The sequence below is a fragment of the Lonchura striata genome, chromosome 2 (assembly GCF_050655825.1).
Source record: "Lonchura striata isolate lonStrDom1 chromosome 2, ASM5065582v1, whole genome shotgun sequence".
NCBI classification, from domain to species: Eukaryota; Metazoa; Chordata; class Aves; order Passeriformes; family Estrildidae; genus Lonchura; species Lonchura striata.
Window position 1 is genome coordinate 55,339,560 of NC_140704.1, and position 16,678 is coordinate 55,356,237.

Genomic DNA, 16,678 nt, shown 5'->3' on the forward strand with positions numbered 1-16,678 from the left:
AGACTGATTAGGATAGGACAAGGAGCAAAATTGGAAGTCCCCATGGAGAGAAAGAGGAAGTACAGAGATGTCAACAGGTATACCCCCAATAACCACTAAGAAAATAAACCTGGTAGATATGTGCCCCCCAACACCAAAAGTATGCAATATTATGTAGTAGAATAGACTAAAAAAGAGATTGAAAATGTGTACTAGCCATGGTGTGAGTCAAAAGAAGAGTAGATGTATCAAGTTGTAACTACTCTACACCCCACTCTGCCCAAACAAAATTCTAGACTTGAGAAAAACAGCTTAGAGTGTGCTTTGTTTTCCCCCTCCATTTTACCATCTCCTGCCTTCTTGTATATTTCTCTGTAAATACTAATTTTCAATCAAATGTGACACAAAACAGTTGTTTTGCACTCAAATTTAATACTAACAGGTGCTACTTCTATTTCAAGTTAAGAGAAGAGCTTGAGTGTCAAAACCTTAGATAGTTTTCCATTAATAACACAGATACCTTTTCCACTTTCAGTCTGAGATGAAATCCTGATAAAAAATGTTGTTTCAAAATCACTGTCACCCCTGCTGATAGGCCTGGAGCTTTCCTTCCTGTTTCCCCAGGGGACTGTGAGCTACCCTCCACAGTAATAGAGACCACAAGTACCTGCTCTCAGTTGAGAAGTAAAAAGTGCCCCTTGAAAAAACACAGGCTTCTAGAGCAGTGGAGTAAGGCTGTTGTTAGTTCCTACCCCAGCATTCCATGATAATGTAAAGGGTGAAAAATGCCAGGTGTGCTATGCACTGGCAGTGATCCTCAATAAATCCTTCTAATCCTCTCCTTCGTGCTGGTTACGCTCCTGGGAAAGACAGGACAGCAAAAAGTGCTCAGTTTTGCCATTGCAGAGTGAGAAGCAGGAAGCAAGAATCCAGTGTGGTCTCTCTGTCACCTTTACTTTAGGACATGCCTGTCTGTTCTTACCCCAAAGGTACAGAGGATGCTCTTTAAACTGTGACATAATGTCCCACCCATACTCCCCTCTCCTTTCCCCATCCCCAATCCGACCCCATGATCCGATGAGGAGAGACCCACGGGGGCATCAGGGCCAGGAGAGCTCTGGGAGAGTGCTGTGCACGTGTGTGCCAGTGTGCACGGCTCTGTGTGCACATGTGTTTTCTAGTGTGTCCAGATGTGAATGTGCATGTCCTGGTTTGCACAGTGTACATATGTGCTGGTGTGCGCAGCACTGTTCACATGGATGTGCTGATTTGTACATGCAATGTGTGCACTGCTGTTTACACCTGTGTTAAATTGCACGCTCTCAGGTGTGAGTGGGTCTGTGCACAGCTCTCTGCTTGTGAGTGTGCTCAAGTTCTGGAGGGGTGAGCATGGCTCTGTATGTGCATATTAATGTGTATGACACTGCACACATTGGTGTGCACAGGCTCTATGTGCAAGCAGGTCTCGTGCTTGTGAGCCCTTGTGCATTGGTAGAGACTGTACATAGGTGAGTGTCTGTGAAACACATGTGCTGGTGTGGCAGGTTGGGTACACCAAGTGTGTGCTGTAAGCAAGTACTGTGGTGCACAGGAGCTCTGTGCAGGTGAGCAGGTACCTGTGTGTATGTGCACTAGCTCTGCACATGTCCCTGTATGCACAGGCTTGGCACACCCAGGGACGTGGCCCTGTGCATCCAGCTTCTGTCCAACCTGGGAAAACAGACATGTACATATATTTGTGTTTCTGTGTGTGTCACTACATAGCTCTGCTGGCTGGAGTGGCCCCTGGCTCTCTGTGTACACTCTGTTCTTGTAGGGAGAGGAATTTACCTCTATGTATAAGTTTGCTAAAAGGTTTATGTAAACTTGTATACAGTGATTTTCATCAAATTTAATAGTCTTTAAGTTTCCATTAAATCCCTGTGAACTTTGAATCCCTATCTGCAATTGCTGTGATCCACTGCTGTTCTGACCCACAGTTTCCCTGGAAAACTGCTGCCATCAAAACAGGATGCTAGGCCAAATGCTAAAGCTCTCTGTGATTTTAATACTTCCTAGGCCACGCAGTTCCCTTGTGTTAGCAGTGGCGGGTAACTAAGACTGAATTACCCTTTCAAATAATGAAACGTAACACAGTGCTATGTGCATTGCCTTCAATTTAACCCCTTAGTGAGGAGATCTCTTTCAGGTACTGCTAACCACTGAATCAGCTGTGCAAACACAAAGTGAGTGTGGACTCATGTCAACAGAATCAAAGGCCTGGTGAAAGAACCCAAAGAATAGACTATAACATCCAGACCGGATGAGAACCAAAGCTCAAAGACGTCTGAAAAGTAGAGTCAAGCTTCCACCAGCTAACTCGAAGACTGTTTTCACTAACTTTGGGTGGAGAGTTTGAACTGTATTAGTTATTGATGTAATTCTCCTGGTTTAATAAATGGGATTATAAGCATCTGTTGAGGGGAAGTGCACAAGGAACCATAAGAGGTATTGGGGCAGTTTCCTTAGGAACCAACAAGTAGAGTAAGACAAGAAATAGAGGCAAGACCAGGTTGTCCCTTGTGTTCACCACCAAGAAGATTACAGCTCTGCTGAGGGCAGCAACCCCTTAGGCATGTTAAGGTGGAGGCAAGAAAGCCATGCCAGACCTCTATCATTCCTCAAATGTCTTTTAATGCAACAGGGCCTACAGGGCGAGACCAAGATGGCCTTTATACTTGCTACTAAGATACGTGCTATGGGTAGCACAGTAGATGAGAGTAAAAAAGCCATACCACACCTCTGTGATCCCATTTTGTCAATTCCAAATAAATATATCAAAGGAAAACCTAATTTGTTTTTCTTCTGCTCCTACTGACCTTGCTGACATCAACAGACTCCAGTATAATTAATTAATTTTTTTTTTTGAAAAGCAGAAGTAGATTATTGGAATTGAAAATGAGAGTTAATTGTTTGAGCCAAATGACTTATGGAAAAAGGAAAAGGGGGTTTGTTATAAATGAGTCATATGATGGTTGGCTCTCACAATTAACAGATAGATATTATGCATATGTTAAGAGAAGTTTTGTAGATGTATATTGATTCTATTATAATATATTCTCCCATAGTCCACTTGCCCTTCCTCCTTGTAATAGCCTTGGTAGTCGGGGTATCTGGGGAGGGCTGGCTTGTTACTAGGAGGTGCAGCATAACAACACCTGACCTCCAATGAAGATGTAAGAAAGTGATCTCCACCAATGGACAGCAGAGAAGGAGTTGACTGACAAAATTTTGGGAGGGGCTAAGGCCATAAAAGGTAGAGCATCCATTTTCTAAATGAGCATGTGGCTGCTGGTCATGGAGACTGCCAGTGCTGTAACTTTTCTTTAATCAGTCCTTTGTTGTGTATTTTTGTTAAGGTTTAATAAGCCTTTTAAATTTTAAAAGTGGGCACCATTTATCACATCTTCCAAGCAACACTAAAGCTGTGCTTTTGCTTGGTGAATTATGTGTCAGACTCAGATAATGCTTTCTACACCAACTCTCAGGTTCTCAGGAGACTGAAGACTACTACTATTCTGTATTCAACTTAAACATGACCATACAACCAGAACTCTCTGGTGGCAGCATGGCCTCTACCCCATGATCTGCGTCTACTACATTATATAGACTACCATCACATGAACTGACATAGTAGCAAATCATGTATTTTCTAGAAAATAAGTTGTTTGAGGAGCCCATGAAAGGATCAAAAGCAATGCTGTTGGACCAGATGTTACGCTATCATTTGGGGTAGTCCGGGTTCAGATCCTGAGAAGTGTTTGCTGTCAGGGATGGTGGTATTGGGGAAACGGCTGTTCAGTCTGCAAAGCAGGAAAGTCATTCCTTTCTAGAGACCCTCCTATTCAGTGTTTGGAGAAAGACTGGTAGATCTTAGTGTTTTTTTTTTTTTGTTTTTTTTTTTTTTTTTTTTTTTGTTGTTGTTGTTGTTGTTTTTTTTTTTAATGGGATATAAATGTAATGAAAAAGCTAGTAACTAGCAAGGGACAAAAGTAATATTATGTCACATTTGTGGAGCCTGCACAAATAATATAGCAACCCAAGTTCCTACACAGGTATCTGTCCTAGTTTAAAAGACAGATGTCTGCCAAGGAAGGTGGGGACCTTCTCAGAATGGAAAATATTATCTCATCCCTCCAAATTATTATAACTTTGAAATTATGGGCCTTTCAGGCAAAGACTGAACCACTCCCAGCTAAGAAACTGCCAAAACCACACTCCTTTCCCCCTCTGCAAACCAGTGTCCAAGCCATGCTCTCTCTCCCTGGAAGCTTTCCAGTGGAATGCAAAGGTAATTGGACTGTTCTTTTGTATTTTAATCACTAATTTCCACACCCCACCCTGCTTCAGCTTCAACTGCCCTTTCTTTGCAGAGGTCTCTTTTCCAGGTAACAAATGGGAGAAAGTTCATTGGGAAAACCAAACCCATAACAGTATCTAAAAAAATCAGGTATCCACTGGTGCTGGGTATTCACAGGTGCCATTGGCTAGAGTGGCAGCTATGTTTGCAGGAGTGAAATCATGAGCCTATTGAAATCAGTGTCCTACAGCAGGGACAATGTTTTTTATCAAAATGTGTGGTATTTTCTTGATTAGTGCTAGAGCCCAGGAAAGGTGATGGAATAGAATTACTATTTATTCAGTTCTGAAGTGTTTATTTATGTTTTCAAATTTCTGTAAACATATTTGCTGTTTTCCTGAGGGGTTGGTGGTAGTGGTGTGATGTTTACCTGCGTACAGGATTGCTTACCTATGACATTCAAATGCTCTTGCCACATCTTTTTTCTTTTTGTATGTGTCCAGTTTGTCAATATGCAGTTTCATCAGCCTTCGAGGCTCAATGTGAAGTTGTTGCTATTCAGATTGGTCATGTAACCTGAGTTACATGAGGTTACTTTGGTTTTATTTTCTGATTAATGTTTTGATGTTCATGAACAAAGATATGAACCCATACCAGTAGTCTTGCTTATAGAAGTATCTGCAGAAATAATAGCAATTCCCTGGGACTGGTGAAATGAAAAACACCATTTGGATAAACTTTAGATAAACCTGTGCTTCAGTGATAAACTAAAACTGAGAATGTGGACATAGGCCAATGGGTAAAAAAATTAAAAATGTAACAATACACATAAAAATGCTTTTTTGCATTTTTTGTCCATCTCTAAAAAATGACTGTGCTATTTAATTGAAGGATTTAGTAGGCAGTATAGGTATAGTAATTACAAGATGAGGGACAAAAAAAGAACAGTGTATCCTGAATACTCTTTCAAGGCATATGAATAAGCACATGTTTACTAGTAATTTCATGACAGGAAACACAGACAGCAATTATTTCTTTTCAGTTCAGGTAAGACTGTCATTCAGTTCAGTGATCAACCAAAATTATAGAAGTAAACTGAACTTATGTAAGATTTATGCCTTTGTAGAACCACTATTTAGATTTCTTTTAAACACCATAATTTTTTGCTCTTTTTTCTCTGTTGTTTCAGAGTATTTGATATTTTGCCTAAATTTAAAGTGGAGATTTCCAGCTTTTTTTAACAGGCTTTTTTCATATGCTTTGTCTTTTTATCACTGCTATTAAATAGCATATCCGTCCATATCCAAAGAAGTCTTTCTGCAACTTCAACTTGCTGTGCATCATAGAAATAGTCTAAAAATTTTCAGTTGTGAATTTTATCACTAGTAAATAATACCTAGCTTTTAAGAAGGTTCCCATTAAATTCAGCAGGATGTGGTTCAGACCCATAAGAGGGGTCCGCAAAATAAGAGCAAGTGGGAAATAGAGTTCATAAGGACACTACACAAAGAAAATCTCAGGTCCTGCAAGAGCATGCCTGAATTTATATTTGGCCTCCAAATCCCCTAGGGCGCACCTATTTTTCAAGTCTCCTGGAGTGTCTGATACCATAAGGGTCCACTCTTATTTGCCTGTGGGATCTCTTGGAACAACTGTGAGTAATTATGATGTGAGAGCCTGACATGACCCTACTGAAATAAGAGCTTACTTAAGTGAAAGTGTGAAGTGACCAACATGAGAAGAAATAGAGATAGGCAGAAACAGACTGCTTTGCCTAGATGAAGCATATTAGAGAAGACTCTTAGAAGTACTTGTCCCAGTGGTATTATTCCTTGGCTTTGTAGCCTGGCCTTAATTTTAGTCCAATTGCTTAATTTTCTACATTCTCCATGAAAGCCAATTCCCTAACTGCAGTATGTCTTCTTTATATTTCTCCGTAATGTAGAGTCTGGCTGTTTAACTGCGGTAGACTTTATGACAAGGCTTTTCTCCCCTCTTTTTTGGCAGAATACCTAGACTTAATTTTAAAAGACACTCAAACATTCAAACACCCCTGAATGACTTAACAGAAAAAGCAGTGTTTACTAGTTCTGTTTTTAAAAATATGACAATTTTTTTTTATTAGGCAATTTTATCATTGTTATAAATAAGTAATTGTACTGGGGAGAAGGGATAATCCTTATTTAATTAAATTCATCTATACTCCCAGGTTGGCAGCAACCACACATATGTGAGACTAATACCCACAGCCTGCCAGTATGCATGTGCAATTAAAAATTCACTCTACAGTAGCACTGGCAGTTTAGTGTTGCTTTTGGCATTTACAAATTCTTTTATTTTGTGACTTTTTTTTACCATACACATATGCTGGAGCAGATGTTGCTTATTTGTTGTTTATTCAAATCTGTAGGCTCTGGCAGCTAACTCCAGAAGTCATTGTTCTGTAATGAAGCTTTATTTGCTGTCCTGTATTAGGACCCAGCAAATGCATGATGGGCAGAGTTAGCTCTCAGCAGGAGCTACAGTTACTGTCCTTACTTATTGGCTGTTGATACGCTAAAGCTCACAGTTAAGAAAGCTGGCTGGGCAGGATATGGAGCAGGGAAGAAATACTTAACTCCAGTCACTGTATCATTGCCCTGATGAGGTGCAGGCTTGCATGTAAACTCAACTGTTGGAAAGGTTCTGCATTCATCACCTGAAAAATAGAGCTCTTCTCTCCTTCTACACCCTCTCTCTCCTAGTTCACCAGCTTCCACGCCTGCTGCTCCTTCCTTTTTTCAATTACCCTTTGTAAAGTACTGAGTATAGCTAAAGATATTTCAGTGTTGCTCACCCCATTAACTCAGCGTGTGCCTGAAAATTCATTAACAGCAGCTCCTATCAGGGAGGCATGGGAAATCCTTGTTATTTGTGTGCGTATTATAGTCACCCTCTTGTTCCTTGCTTACTTGCCTCTCAGTCTGCTGGGTGGCCATGCACCGGAAAGGCATCAATTCCTGTACAGTGCTGACCCAAGGGGACACATTGCTCCCAGGCACTACAGTGCCAATAGAAACTCATTAGCTTGCTGGAAGAGCTCTTGGTAGCCCAAGAGATAATCAATCATGCAAGTAACCAAATCCATTTGGCTCACTTTGACATGGTATCTTGTGATATATCTTGTCCCAACTGGTGGTGCTGGGTATCACATACATTTTTTGCAGCAGCTGGGAATGTCCCAGCTTCCCACATGCTGAGCTAACATGTTAGCTCTTGTGACTTACTAAGCAGCAATTTTTTCAATTATCACACTGTCACTCTTCCTACTTGCCAGCTCCTCTGATGGTCTGGCACCATTGCAATACTCGCAGAATTCAACTGGTATTTCTTTTAATTGACTGAGTACCAAGAGTGTGAATTCTATTTATTATCCATTATCCATTGTAAATTCTGCCTGTAGTTGAAGGAACAATGTCTTCAAAAGTACAAGAAGAAATAGTATGTGTACTTCCTATGCTTTAAAGATTATAGGATTTCCCATGTGCTTTTCTCTGGCTTCAATATTAAGAAGTGAACAGCTGTTTTGTATTTGCTGTAGTGCCAACATAACACTATTGATCTTCATGTATAACACAGTGATTTTTAGTGTTAAGTGTATATTAAAGAAAAGGGAAAGGCAAAGAGACAGACAACAGGAAGACTTGCTAAATCTGCAGTCAAAATTTGGGAGCCTTAACTTCATAATGTTTTACAACTATTATTGTGTTGCTACCACCTGACATCTATGTTCAATTTTGTCATTGGCTAATAAAAACAGTCTCCAAATATAAATTCTCCCTTCATAAAACATGATGAATAATAGATTCATAATACATAAATCCCTCTTTGCAGCACTTTTATCTCCTGCAGGTGACCTGGCACAAAGGGGGCATACACCTTCTTTAGTTGCTTTGTGTTGCCTCCACTTGATTTATGATGCCACGGCCTGTATTTTTCCCCTCTTATACACATGAAGCATGTAAAGGCTTTCTTGTTCTTTATAGTTTCTTATGTAAAGTATCTGTAAATGGGACTAAGAGGAAGTTGCTGCATTTTAATACATATTATGTACTGAATAAGTCTGGAGGGTCCTGTGGTCCCAGAAAGAAGCGGAGAAAAAAAGAGCAGTGTTGTGAAATGATGAGTCTTCAAAATTTCCTGTATTTTTTTCTCCTCCAAGAACATCTTGAGTTGCCTGTTTGCCCCAGAGAAGTCCTGCTGGAAAAACAATTTACTTTTGCAGCTCTTGGTAATACTTTGCCTGCTTCACTTTACTATGGACCTCCTTGATGTATCTCACACACTTCTATATGCCTAAGTCCAGCAATGGATGTAAAATGTAAACTTAGGATGTGGTGATGTCACCTTCACCAGTATAGAAACTAGATGGGCAGCAAAGAAAGGAAGATTACTAGCTTTTTGAAATAGTTCCTGTATGGTTATGCCACCCAGCAGTGGTGCAAGGATACTCTGTCTGCAGTCCTTGAGTCTGTCAGCATCCCAAGGCCTTTAAAAGGTTGTGCAATTTTTAGTGAGAATATTCCTTAAATTTATGTCATTTTGTTGCATATGTGTGTCATATTTTAGGTTCTACTTCAGCAGGCTGATTCATCCTAGTGGAAAAGGATATCCACACAGTGCATACTTAAGGCAGATGGCCCAGTGAAGCTTATAGAATCTGCTATTGTTTAAATCATAGAGGGGAAAGATCATAAAATATCTTAGGTATCCAAGAGGACAACCAAATACTTAAAAAAGGAGAGATTGGTTTAGATCAAGTGATAGCTTTTAACACAAGAAAATTTCTGAAATGAAATCTAGCTGTTCCAAAGTTGTACTGATTCCTTGAAAGGCCTTTTCTAATATTTCCATCTCTTCCTTTTTTTTCCTCATACCCTCAACAGCACAGCAGTATCAGACTGTGCAGTCACAGACCTCTATGTTGCTATAGTAATTGTTCCAGTTGACATCTGATATTTTGAAACTTGCTGCAAAATTCAAAACCTGACCCCTACATTCAGCTCAGGCTTTGAGGCAGCTTTTTGAGAACATACATACTTCTTATGATGGTACCACATTGCTTTGAGAGAATTGGTTCACCTCACTGTTGAGGTGAAGAGGACCTCAGTGTTGATGATACCTCTGAGAAGGGGACCTTGTTGTCCTGAATGTATTTTTATGCTCTGGAGAACTCTACATAATCCTTCTATAGGTCTTCTACATATTTCTTGTAGTCTTTACCTACTTGTTAAAACTTAGCATTTTTCCTTGGGAAAATATCACTGGTAGGAGAGAGGCAACCTTACTAAGCTGGACAATCTTAGACTCCCTGAGCAGAGTTTAATGGCTGTTATCATTGAAGTAGGGCTATTGTAATTGATTTTTGATCTCTAGAAAGTAACACCCAAAAATCAGTACCTGTTCTTGCTTTTCAATTGCTTTGGGCACTGCTGACCAGAAGCACCAGGATCTCACAGAAATATAGAGATTTGTTCTGATTCTGGCCAGGATAGGGTTAATTTTTTTCAGCAGCCAGGAGGGACACAGCCAGGACCCTGGAGCTATTTGGATACCACCTTAAGAAATGTGCAGAGGGCATGGAGAGGGCTAGGGTTTTTCCAGTATTGTTAGGGTGTACAGTGTGTGCAGTTGGATGACAGCAAGATCCACAGTTCTGCATGGTGAGCAGTTGCATGTGAATCTTTTGCCCATTTTATACATTCTTTGTGCTGGTTGGAAATTAAACTGGAGGAGGAATTAACTCCACACAAATGCAGGGAGATTTCAAGATGGAATTAAAAAATTGTGAGAGATTTCAAGATGGAGTTACAATTTACTAGGAAAGTCACAATGAAGACAATATTACAGACACACTGGCTTAAACCAAAAAGTCAGAGTCACCCTGTTGGTCAGGGTGGTGGTAGCAGTCCAACTGAATGGTGGCTGCTGTCCCATTGAAGTGATGGATGTGGTCTTGTCAAAAATGGTGGTCCCGTGGAAAGGCCTGGTCCTTCTCTGGCGGTCCAGTGGTGGTAGTGGATAATTCTTGTCCTCTGGGTGTCCAGTGGTGGTCGTGGTGTCCAAGCCCCAGATTATACACAGGCAGGAATGTCTGGAACCTCCCACAGGACAGGATGATGTAATTCCATGAGTCATTCTGGGAAGTCCTTGATGGTTTATTAGCAGCAATGACCCCCTCCCCACAAGGTGAGTGGTGCTGCTATTTCCCCAGAGAGAGTTATCATGGTGGAGTCATGGTAAAAAACATTGCTCCACCGATCTTAACAGTTCATCAGAAAGTATTATAGATGATGGTACACCCCATATTGTAACCAAGGACACTCTACTATTAGTAGTATTGCTGTTGTTACTGATGATTTTCTTATTTCACTGCTGTTTCTAGTAAATTGTTCTTTATCTCAACCCATGATCTTTACCTTTGTGTGCCTCCAATTCTCCTCTCTATCCAGCTGCAAGAGGTCTGGGGGTAAATGAGTGAGCAGCACGTAGTTTGGGATGTTTCAGTGGGAACATGAAATTGGGGAATATTATTCTTAAATCATGACAGGATCTTCCACTCTTTCTCTCATTTTTGTCAAACGAGTAAATGCTGCGGTAAGTGATCCTTCCTTTTTTGAGGTGGTTTCAGTTGCAGAGAGACCTATGAGGCTCCCTGTAATCACTTATTTTTTATTCATTATCTCTGTGCAGGTGCTACTGGAAGCAGTTGTGATGTAAAGTGATCTGCAGTGTAGGATGATGACATTCAGCTCTACCTCTCATTTTCATCAGACGCAGATACAACCATCATACAACTCCCAAATGCAGTGGTACAAATCTACATTAAAGACTGTTGGCTGAAGCTCAGTGGAAATAAGATGGAAGTGATACTGACTCTCAAGGCAAAGTAGAAGGAGAACCTGGCAAAGTTTGAATCTGTTTCATTAACTGAGGGAGGATAAAAGACTACCAAAATTACTACAGTTCAGCATTTTGACTAGATTCCTCACTTCTCCCAACCTCCCAGACTGTGGAAATATGGTTTATCACAGAGAACTGACTACAGTGTTATCTCTGTTCCTGTCTAATTCAGAACATAGATTAGTTATTGTCTTGGTTTGAAAGACAGGTGTCTGCCAAGGAAGGATGGAACCTTCCTTGGAATGGAAAATATAACCCCCTACCCTCCAAATCATTATAACTTTGAAATTATGGGGCTTTCAGGCAAAGACATGGGAAAAGTAATAACAGCTCTTTACTAGAATATATATATATATATATATACATGTAAAACAAGGCAAACAAACAACAACATCAGCCACAACAAACAATAGATGTAGAAACCCATTAACAGGCTTCTCTCGGCCACCCATCTTTTCCCCCTTAGTATAGTTGTGGCCACTGACACAAGTGGCACTGTTGGCTCCCAGCCAGATAGGGCAGGTGCGACGATTCCCCTGTGGCTGCAGGGGTGCTGTGACACAAGCTCACCCCCACGCCACGGGTTAATGGCAGTGCTGTGGGGGGAAGAGGGATTTCCTTTACAAATTCACGGGAAGCAGAAGGTCTCAGTGTACATCGAGGTTGTGAAATGGACCATTGCAGGAATTGTGGAACAGCAGGCTGGTACAGCTGGAGCAAGCACACCCCATGGAGGTGAGGCTGGTGCCAAGGAGAAAAGTGTGGAGGGAGCAATATTGGGGCAGCCCTGCGCTGGCCTTGGCAGGCTTTGGTGAAACTCTGCAGAGTAGGGTAGCTAAGGCCGTATACACTTTAAACAATTCAACAGTACCTGAAAATTTTCAGAATCTTGTAATTTTAAATTATTTTCTATTGTTATAATCTCCTAGTGACATTCAGTCACCCAAGTCTAAGGTATTGGTAAAAGGACCTCCTTACCAGCAAATGGGAAGGTCCCTGGGACCCTGTTACTTGGGGGCGCAGGTGCGCCTGTATTTCCATGGATGTTGGCATCCGATGGGTGCCTGCTAAGTGTATGTGTCCTTCTCTACAGCCTGCTTGGGATCACATCCAACAACTGATCTCCCTGACAGCCCCGCAGCAGACATTGTGGAGCAATAATCAAAACAACACTTTGCACCACTGTATGAAGATATGGGACCTGTGGAATGACAGTCTACTCCTACCTTAACTTTACTTAGTCTCAAGAAGACAGACACTTTGGGAACATGGATTTGTACATTTTAGTAGAAACAAAACAACATAACCCATAATAGTTTTTAAGTTTTAACAGTTTGTGAATGAGTTAGGTGTTTGTTGTAGTTGTGAATAATTTGCAGTATGCCACCCTGCAAAGCTGTTCCTGATAGTACCCGGACTATGTTATCATGATTGTTCCACACACTGGGCTGTGTTCATCATCATGCAAGGGCCCGGCAGAGGATAACAAACACTGTCTTTGTATTTAAAAACAAAAAGGAAGAACTGTAGTGGCTAATAGCTGGCCTGTAGGCCTTACAGTTATAATCAATACTAATTATAGTTTTATAAATGAATGCAACGAATTATAGAACTACCTCAGTTATATAATTTGATTGGTCTGGGCTGGGGGAACAGGCTTAGGCAGTTAGGGACACAGGCAGACACTGGCGAGTTAGCTGGGTGGTAACAAATTTAGCCAATCAGAATTAACTGCATGGGCTTTCAAAGCTATTTAAAGAGAACAGCTCTTAATAAAATTTGGCTGCTGCTGCATGAACATGTAGTGTTGTTTTGTAGCTTCAGTCTCAACTGCGACGCCCAAGTGCTTTAGGTGCAGATTAGAGATGGCCCATGCAAGATCAAGGCCAGGGAGAGCAGTCTGTCCTGGCCACTTTTGTGCACCACAATTTTTGAATGTACTTGTCACTTACCTTGCTTTGGCAACCTAGCAGTTTCCTTTCCTTGCCCTGCTGATCCTCCATTGCTTTGCATTCCCTTGCAGGTGCATGCCCCACCCTTGACCTGCCGACTGGCTTTACTGCAGGGCTTTGCCCATTTCCTGTTTCTGCCTTGCCTTAACAGTAGTGGACTTAACTTCTTATGCCCTGCCTTGCCTTTAACTTCTGTGACTTCTCTCACCTACCATTACATTTTCTTCCCCTCATGGCTCCAGGCTTGCTGACCTCTCCTGTGACTTGCCTGCAATTGTCTACACTTCCCTAGCATTGCCTTGCCGGCATGGAAGGCAAGGCAAAGAACGATAGGCAAGACAAAGCAAAGTATGGAAACTGTAGGGCCAGGCAAGGCAGACATAGGCAAGGCAAACAAAACAAGGGCAGGCTAGGAAAACTAGGCACAGTACTAGGAGGCAAGGCAAAACCAAGTGACTCGGAGTGCCGTTCCTTGGGATGTAAAAGAGCGACAATGTTGGTAGGGCAGATGTGAAGGTACCGTGGGGAAGTATAGTCCTGCAAGACATTTCTCTCCTGGCCCCTTCTATGTAGGAGTCATTGTTGGACATAGTCAGTAGAGGACATGGTATACAACTTTTGCTTGGTAAGTTCTTGAACGAGAATAGCAATTCTTTCTCCAGGGAAGGAAAAAATGTATCCCCAGTGCTGGAAGTGCAGATAAGAATCTGCATTGTGCAGTTCAAGGGTAGCAGCAATTTTCTGTCCTGGTATATTTGGTTTGGAAGCACTGACTCAATCCCTTCAACCATAGAATTGGTAGCCATCTCTGGAAGGCAGTCTCCCTCCTGAAAGGTTAAATTTGGCATGTTTCCAATTCTCACAGATAGCCTTCTTGAAATTCTGCCAGCACAATTCTTCTGGACAAGATAAGCAGCCACACTGAGCCTTGGTGTGCAGCTGATCTAGTCCCCCAAGCAGATAATGTCCAGTACCAGTGTTCTGATACCTTTGTATAAGATCAGTCCCCAGATGTTTCGTATTTTCCAGGAGGGGATACCATTTCTTTTGAAATGGGCTTCTAGTTCCACTCTTTGTCAAAGAAAGCACGTTTGGAGGAGCACTTTGGGTGGTCTCAGTGAATGTAAAGCCTTTTCCCAATAGGCAGTTCTCTGGGTTAGAGCTGTTGAACTCCAAGGAGAATGCAGATGCCAAGCCGTGGAATTTTAGTCCTTGTAGCTTTAGTGTGCGAGCAGTCCCTGGACCCTGGCTCTGTGAGACTGAAGGCTCAGAATGGTTCCTAGACCTGTGAAGGAAAGTGTCGACAGCAGGGTGTGTGTTTGTAGTTTGATGGGTGCAGTTGAAATTGTAGGCAGCAAAGAGCTTCCTCCACTGACAATTTTGCGAGCTCTGTATTTGGCAGATGTTTTCCAGTTTGTTACTGGAGACAATGAGAGTGAAAGAGTTTGTTAAGGCAGAGGAGTTCGTGTTGCCCTTTGAGTGTGGTGCAAGGAAGAGTATCCACTTGGAAGGGGAAGATCAGCGAAAACGTTTTGTCCTGACACAGTTGATTGGAGAGCAGGGACGTTTCCCACTTGTCTGTCCCGGGGGTGGTTCCGAGCTGAGCTCGCTGCGCGTCCTTCTTTTGTGAGTAGACGTCGCCATCGTGTGGTTCTGCTGATGAGCGCTGACAGTGCCCGGGAGAAGCCAGGCGCTTTCCCGGCCTGGCCCCCATCAGTGTTTGGAGCGGTGCGGGCAAGAGCTCCGCTGTGGATCCTGGGTCTTAGGCACTGACAGAAAGTGATCTTGCATGTAGAGGGGAAGGAAGGGGAATAATTTCATTATGGCTGTGCAGTTTATCGGCTGCAACAGAAAAGGCAATTGCAGCATGGTCTCTTCCTTTTAGAACCTTTTCTGGGCCATCAGCTGCTCAACATGTAACTCTCACCCACTCAACTGCATCCTGCTCCCTGGAGATATTCACTTTCCTGTGTACCATCTTGCACTCTAATTGTCCCAGATCCCAAACCCCTTCAAAACATCTAGCAGCTGTTCACAAAGAAAAAGTCCTACAACAAATGGCAGTGCTGGCCTTTATATTCCCTTTGCAGTCTGTAAATTAACAAAACCCGCTAATGATTCACACATTCCTTCTCAACTATGTATATATTGTATACACAGATTCTCTCAAAGTGGCAGAGTCTATCCTTACAGAGAAGTGTTTCCAGCTGCAGTTCTGATAGAGAGATGTGCCAGGACAAAAGGCATTTGCCAACCTACCCCCTTCCCTGTGCAATCTGACATTCTCATTGCAAATATTTTCACACACTTTCATTGTTGCTGCGTCCAAGCAGCTACAGATCACTCAAATAGAAGTGTCAAGACAGATGTTCTTAAAGTACCTCCTCTTCTTAACAGCTTTCAAATTGCACATAATGCTTTGTATCTTCTTTCTCAGATAGACCTGCCATCACTTTTTTTACTCTCACATCTTCGTTGTAAATGTCCAGCAGCTATTCTCATAGAAAAAGGGTGTAGAAGTAAAAGTCAGTGCAGGGTTGCACCTTCTGCATGTGTCACGTAAACCACGTCAAACTCACTGGTACACTCTGTCCTTCCCTTCTCTGCTTCATCTACCACTGTGTTCTCTGGATGGCGCAGCCCAGAGTTAGGTGCCAATTGTTTCCAAAGAGGGGCTGGAAAAGGATAAAGCAGCAGCAGAAGTAGCTCTCACTGAACTTTAATCCTTACAACTAGAGAGTGAATTTGTTTAGCAGGTCAGTGGCAGCCACGCTTGTTTACAGCCAGTATGCTGTACCCACCAGCCTGCTGCTGTGCGGCTTTGTTCTTCCCCTCTTGTAAGCTGTCACACTGTTACTATCCTGGAGGTGAAGAGACATTTGCTTCTCACTATGAACACTGGGCTGGTAGTGAAGTGCCCCAGCAGACTGCTTCTGACGAAAAGACACTTGGGGAATGCGCTTACCTTCGCAGCATTGCATAGTCCCATATTCTGCACCTCTTCTCATCTGAATCATATGGAAAAGATTTTCAGCTACATTTCGCTCAGAGAAAATGTGCCAGGACAAAACCTTGTGCAGAGCATGCCCCTGAATCTTGTCAATTTGCACCACATTCAAGGGGCAGTCCTCTTTCCTGTACAACATGCAAACAGCTGTCAGACCATGGTGCTGTCTGCATGGTTCTTCTCAGCTCCAAGTACCAGTGTGCATATTACAGCCTTGCAAGGACAAAAGACTCAAAAAATGTGCAGCATCCACATGGAAGAGGAGAAAATTCATTGCCTAACTTCCATAGTGTGCAGATGAAAAAAGGTGAAAAATGAAGCAGCAGAGCACTGGGCTGGTCCATACAATGTATGGAATTGCAAACCTCCAGCCACAGCTTGTCCACAATCAGGGTCAGCAGAGAATATCCTTACTGCTGAGAAAAGCAAAGTGCTGCCATTGAACTTCATCCCAAAACA

General features: G+C 42.2%; 1 protein-coding gene across 1 annotated transcript in view; it reads left to right on the forward strand.

Annotated features, from left to right (window-relative positions):
- The window catches only part of LOC146768255 (protein ITPRID1-like), a 52,981-nt gene extending 38,283 nt beyond the window's left edge, over positions 1–14,698 (forward strand). The window contains exon 5 of the mRNA XM_085570894.1: positions 11,051–14,698. Coding sequence (XP_085427020.1) covers positions 11,051–11,082 — 32 coding nt within the window. The 3' untranslated portion in view covers positions 11,083–14,698. The remainder of the gene's footprint in view (positions 1–11,050) is intronic.
- Positions 14,699–16,678: the final 1,980 nt, after the last annotated feature.